The sequence below is a fragment of the Chrysochloris asiatica genome, unplaced genomic scaffold, assembly GCF_000296735.1.
Source record: "Chrysochloris asiatica unplaced genomic scaffold, ChrAsi1.0 scaffold00199, whole genome shotgun sequence".
In the NCBI taxonomy this organism is placed as follows: Eukaryota; Metazoa; Chordata; class Mammalia; order Afrosoricida; family Chrysochloridae; genus Chrysochloris; species Chrysochloris asiatica.
Window position 1 is genome coordinate 3,401,559 of NW_006408717.1, and position 5,645 is coordinate 3,407,203.

The 5,645-nt window shown below is 37.2% G+C and overlaps 1 protein-coding gene across 1 annotated transcript in view; it reads left to right on the forward strand.

Annotated features, from left to right (window-relative positions):
- Window positions 1–5,645, forward strand: part of JAM2 (junctional adhesion molecule 2) — a 30,264-nt gene that overhangs the window by 1,506 nt on the left and 23,113 nt on the right. Inside the window, 4 exon segments of the mRNA XM_006878265.1 lie at window positions 3,240–3,345; window positions 4,647–4,799; window positions 5,385–5,419; window positions 5,422–5,430. Coding sequence (XP_006878327.1) covers window positions 3,240–3,345; window positions 4,647–4,799; window positions 5,385–5,419; window positions 5,422–5,430 — 303 coding nt within the window.

The window sequence follows — 5,645 nt, forward strand, 5'->3', positions numbered from 1 at the left end:
TCTTTCTCTGCTCACTAGAGTATAAGATTTAAAAGATCAGGCAGCTTTGTTTTAATTCACTGATATTTCTGAAAAACCACGTCTAGCACACAGAAAGTAGTCAATACATTTTGGAAGAATTGAATAGACCATTTCTCTACAATTTACATACTCAAAGAGAATGAGGCTTCAGTGAAATCACTTGGGTTAGAAGATTATTGGTTACATTTTCTAATATAATTTCTGCAGAAGTTTTTCTGTAGAGCAGTGAGGATAGAAATTAGGAAGAATTCACAGAAAGGCTGATTTATGTGTGTGTGTGTTTAGTTAAATACATCAACAGTGTGATTATTTGAGTCTAGAATTATTCCTCAGATGTAAGAGTAAGACATGGAGAATGTGCTAAAAATGAATTGGAGTGTGGGTGTGTGTTTAATTGTTAGAAACTCAACAAAATACGGGAAGGAAACCTATCTAAAACTCAAGACTCCGGAAGGCCACCACCCATTCTCCTTAATAAACATAACAGAGCTGTATTTCCTCAGACAAGTCCCTCAGCACACATTTGTTTTTATAGTATAGTTGTAAACAGGTCTGCAAAATGATGATTCTTTTTTAATGTAAAATTAACATTTTAAGCATCCTTGTAAAATACTTTTTATTTTTTCCCCTTTCCTTTCTATTTTAACATTAATTTTTATTCTATTTCTAGCAGTACATGTGGATTTTTTAAAATTAGAAACTATATATAATAGTAAAAATACATAATTCAATCACCACTGGGTTAATATTTTCATATGTATTTTTCCAGGCTTGTTGTCTAAATCTTTATATATATTATATATATATATATAATGTGTGTGTGTGTATGTGTTTTAAAGAAAACCTGAGATAACATCATTTGATGTGTCATGTAATATCCTGCATTTAAAAAAATGACAACAAATTTGCTTCTTGAAATTAGAGGCATGGAAAGGATTTAAAGAATGTATCTTCTAGTCAAAGATTCTGTGTTCAATCTGAATTTTAAATCATTGCAGACAATTTTCCTTATGTAAATTTTAATAAAAATCCTATTGTAATAGAACAAAATTAATCAGTCATTTCACAGTTTGCTTTTTAGATTAAATTGTTTGTATTGATAGTGGGGGAGGACCTCGGATAATGAAATGGCACTTTACAGAGACTGCCTGAAATATTTGTGAACGTTATTTATAACTAGAGGTGTCCAGTTGGCAACTTGAAGTAGTTGTTGGCAAGTGGGCACTGGGTTTCACCCCTTCAGTCATCAAAAATGGGGTTCCTTCAAGGGTTCCAGGAATTTTTTTAATGATGCAGCTGCAGTAAATTTTCTGCAGTAATTAAGTGACTTAGTAAAATAGCTACATTGATTCAGTTAAGCTTGATGCCAGTATTAAATATTTTCATCATTTATCAGGATTCAAGTAGGCAGTCATTTTGGTCAGTATCAACAGTTTATTAAAATACCACTTTGTTGTTGTTAGGTGTCATTGAGTTACTTCTTACTCATTGTAGCCCTATGTACAACATTCAAAACAGTGCCACAATCACAATTGTTATGTTTGAGCCTCTGGTTGCTGCTACTATGTCAATCCATATCATTGTGATTCTTCCTCTATTTCACTGACCCTCCACTTTTTCAAGCATGATGTCCTTCTCCAGGAACTGGTACCTCCTAACAACATGTCCAAAGCACAAGAGACAAAGCATCACCCTCCATATTCAGTTTATTAGAAGATCATATTAGGTTTGTTAACATATCCATAGAAAGTGTTGGTGGGGGCATTGGTGGCTTCATGGTAAAATTCTTGACTTCTGTGAGAGACACCCAGTTTTGGTTCCTGGCCAGTACATCTCATGTGCAGCCACTATCTGTCTGTCAGTGAAGGTTTGCATATTGCTATGATGCTGAACAGTTTTAGTGAAGCTTCCAGACTAAGAAGAGAGGACTAGTGATGTATTTCTGAAGATCAACAAACAAAAATCTTATTGATCACATGATCTGATCTGCAACTGATTATGAAGACAGCACAGTGGTGGACTGCATTTTGTTTGGTTGTATATGGGGTCTTCCTAAGTTGGACTGATTCTCTGGCAACTAAAAACAACAGTCTGGAAGGGGCTGGACCTGGAGTCCTGAAGAACTTGGTGCAGCATCCTAGAATAAGTTTTGTCTGTCCCTACCAAAGGCCTGTGTGATGAAATCCATCTTGAAGAAATGATGAGCTTGAACTTCATTAGCATGGTACCTCCTAAATGAGCCATTTCCCTTCCCAGCAATCCCTACCTACTCCTATGAATAAACATGGTAACTTTCCCACCTAAGACCTTTTAAATCCCAGCAAAGTCTCTGTTTAGAGACTTTGCCTAAGAGCCCTCCTTGGAGTCCTGGTTTGGTGCTACAGGATAATGCACTAGACTTCAAGGTCAGTTTGAACCACAGGGTTGGTGGTTCAAACCTACCAGCCACCCTATCCAGAGTCACTATGGACCAGAACCGATTCGAAGGCACTGAAAAACAGCAGTTTTTTCCTTCCTTGCCTTTCTTGCCTCCTCTGGACAGATCTTTTCATCTCAATAAATTTTTAATTTGTTTGCTCATGTGAAATTCTTTCTGTCTAACCCCATCAATGCTGGTCAGCAACAAGGACTCTGCATTGAAGAGTGAATCCCTACACCCAGTAACATTGGGGTGGTTTCTCTGGGTTTCATGTCCTCAATGAAGTAGGCATTAAGTGTAAAGCACCCTCTGCTTACCTACATCCTGGCACTTTTGACATTGGACTGAAATGACAGGATCTTATCTGCCTCTTTTGCAAAACTATAAACACCTTGAAGATGGAGACTGGAAATAATAAGATAAATAATTAACCGGAACTGCCATTTGTTAAGGAATTTACTATGTCCAAACGTGTGCTTTGCTTGTATTATTGTTTTTTCAGATTCACAACAACTCTATGAGGTGTTTCCTGTTTTACCGATGGAAAATGAGGCTCAGAGAACTAGGGAAAGTAGCATAGTGTCGCACGACTATTATGTGAAAAAGCTATATTACTTACAGTTTATCTTTGGGCTCAACCAGCATGTTACCTGTTGAGATCATGTATGAATGAATGAATAAATAAATATAAATATGAAGGGTTAACTTAAGATGTTGAAATAAAGTTAACTGCATAAATAAAAAGCAAATTCATAGGGTCAATAAAAAAATAAATATTTTTGTTGTTGTTTTTTTAGAGGTTATTTTAGCCTGCAAATATCCAAAGAAAACACTTTCATCCCGGTTAGAGTGGAAGAAACTTGGGCGGGGTGTCTCCTTTGTCTACTACCAGCAGGCTCTTCAAGGTAAGAAGTTGCAGACTTGATGAGGAGAGAACAAGAACACCGAGTACAGTGGATTCTTTAATTTACAAGTGAAAACAGGCTAATTAATAAAAATGTGCTTTTGCAAGTGTGACATGAAACCAACAGTGACTAAAACCTGACACACAGCAGCCACAGAAGCAGGACAAAGGTCAGAACCTCATTGAGTTCCTGGACCCTTCGTTTCTCAGCTGTATCCCAGAGGATACAAAATAGAGTTATTCTTTCAGTCCCTGTTGATTAAATTCTTCAGAAAGAAAGAAAAGATGGTATGGAGTGGGAAGGGAGGTATGCTGCTTTGTAGTAATAACGTATCTGACCTCCATACCTCCATCTGAGAAATGTAGGAAGTTATGACTGACAGGAAGGTAATTACAATTTTCGTTATCAAGTGCTTTTATAAAAAGTAGATACACATATTTTCCATTCCTTCTCTTCCTGTTGAATTTGTCATGAACTTTTCATTAAAAATATTCATAACAATGGAAAAAATGCTGTTAGTCTAAATTTTGCTTCCAGATAATACAATGGTATGGAGTGGAGACAAGATAAACCATCAGTTGATTATTGTTACAACTGGTGATGAATATTGTTATAGCTGTGTGATGTTGGGGTTTATATTATTATACTCCTTTAATTTTATATATGCTTGAAATTATCCCCGCCATTAAAAAGTTTTAAATTTGAAAACACAGTTTCAGAATTATAAATATATTGTTCCTTTTAAGTGTATTTAATTTGAAAGTATTAAATAAGTGAAAATCTTAAAGAATCTTAGAAAATTTATAATATCCCTTTAGTTTGTATCTGTCAAGACAAAGCTACAGATTGCCAAGAGCTAAAAGTATAAGCATCTCTCTTGAATGTTCTGCAGTTGCCATTCTGGTAGCTTTGCTTTATAAAATGCTATTTTAGTTAAGTATATACTTACATATATATAGATCTATATACATAAAATAAGGAGCTCTGGTAACGTATTGGTTATGAATCGGGCTGCAAACCGCTAGGTCAGCAGTTCGAAACTACCAGTTGTTCCGCTGGAGAAAGATGAGGCTTTCTGCTCCCGTAAAGATTTACAGCCTCGGAAACCCTGTGCAGGATCGCCATGAGTTGGAACTGACTCCATGGCACATAACAACAACAAAATTAGGCTTAGTAATAGGAAAATAATAGGAACAAAATGCTTTTGTTCACTGAATGAAGTGACTTGAGAAAGATGATATTTCTTGGAAAGTCACTTGCATTATTAACATCATTGTTTTTGTTTGTTTGTTTTCTAAAAGGTGATTTTAAAGATCGAGCTGAGATGATAGATTTTAGTATACGGATCAAAAATGTTACAAGAAATGATGCCGGGCGATATCGTTGTGAAGTTAGTGCCCCATCTGAGCAAGGCCAGAACCTGGAAGAGGATACGGTTACTCTAAATGTATTAGGTGATATACATGTATCTGTGTGTGATTACTGTCCTCCACCCTTTCCCTACCACCTCAGCCCTTGGAGGAGTGAAGCGCTGTTACCTTGACTGTGGTTGTTTTTAAATGCCATCAAGTCATTTCTGACTCATAGCAACCCTTACAGAGTTTCTAAGGAGCGGCTGGTGAGTTTGAACCACTGACCTAGTGATTCAAACTGTCCAATGCTTTGTCCCACAGTGCTACACCAGAACCTTAGCTAGTAACTGTTATAACAAGTCACAGAAGCTACAAGTGTCACTCTTCCTGATTGTCCCTGACTAATTCTTCTTATTTCCCCATAGGCTACTGAAACTTTCCCACTGTAAAATCATTACCAAAAAAATCTCATTTCTATTTTTTCCCCAATGTTTTATTGTGAATTATGTGATTGTTTACATGGGAGAACATTAGCTTTACATTCATCCTATTGTATATCCCTTCATTGGTTACAATCCCCTCCTTGCATCATCAACCAACCAAAGGGTATACCCTCCAAGCGTTCTGTGCACCCAACCCCCCCACCTGGTCATCAAGCACACAGTCGCTCTCCCTCTCTGGGTCTAGAGTTCCCAGCCGCTCCATCTCTCCATGTCCCATCTTTGCCTCCATCTCTGGCGTCACTGTTTCTCTGTGTAGGGTCCCGCACTCTGCTCTTCTTCCTTGATGGTCCCAGGGACCTACGCTCCTGGACTGCAAAGTCAATCACTTCCCTCCTTTTGCTACAAAACGTCTACCATTATATTTCCAACCCTTACAAACAGTCCTGATAACAATTATTCACCAATTTACCACAAGGGATCTATCCCCATCTCCTTTCATCAGCCC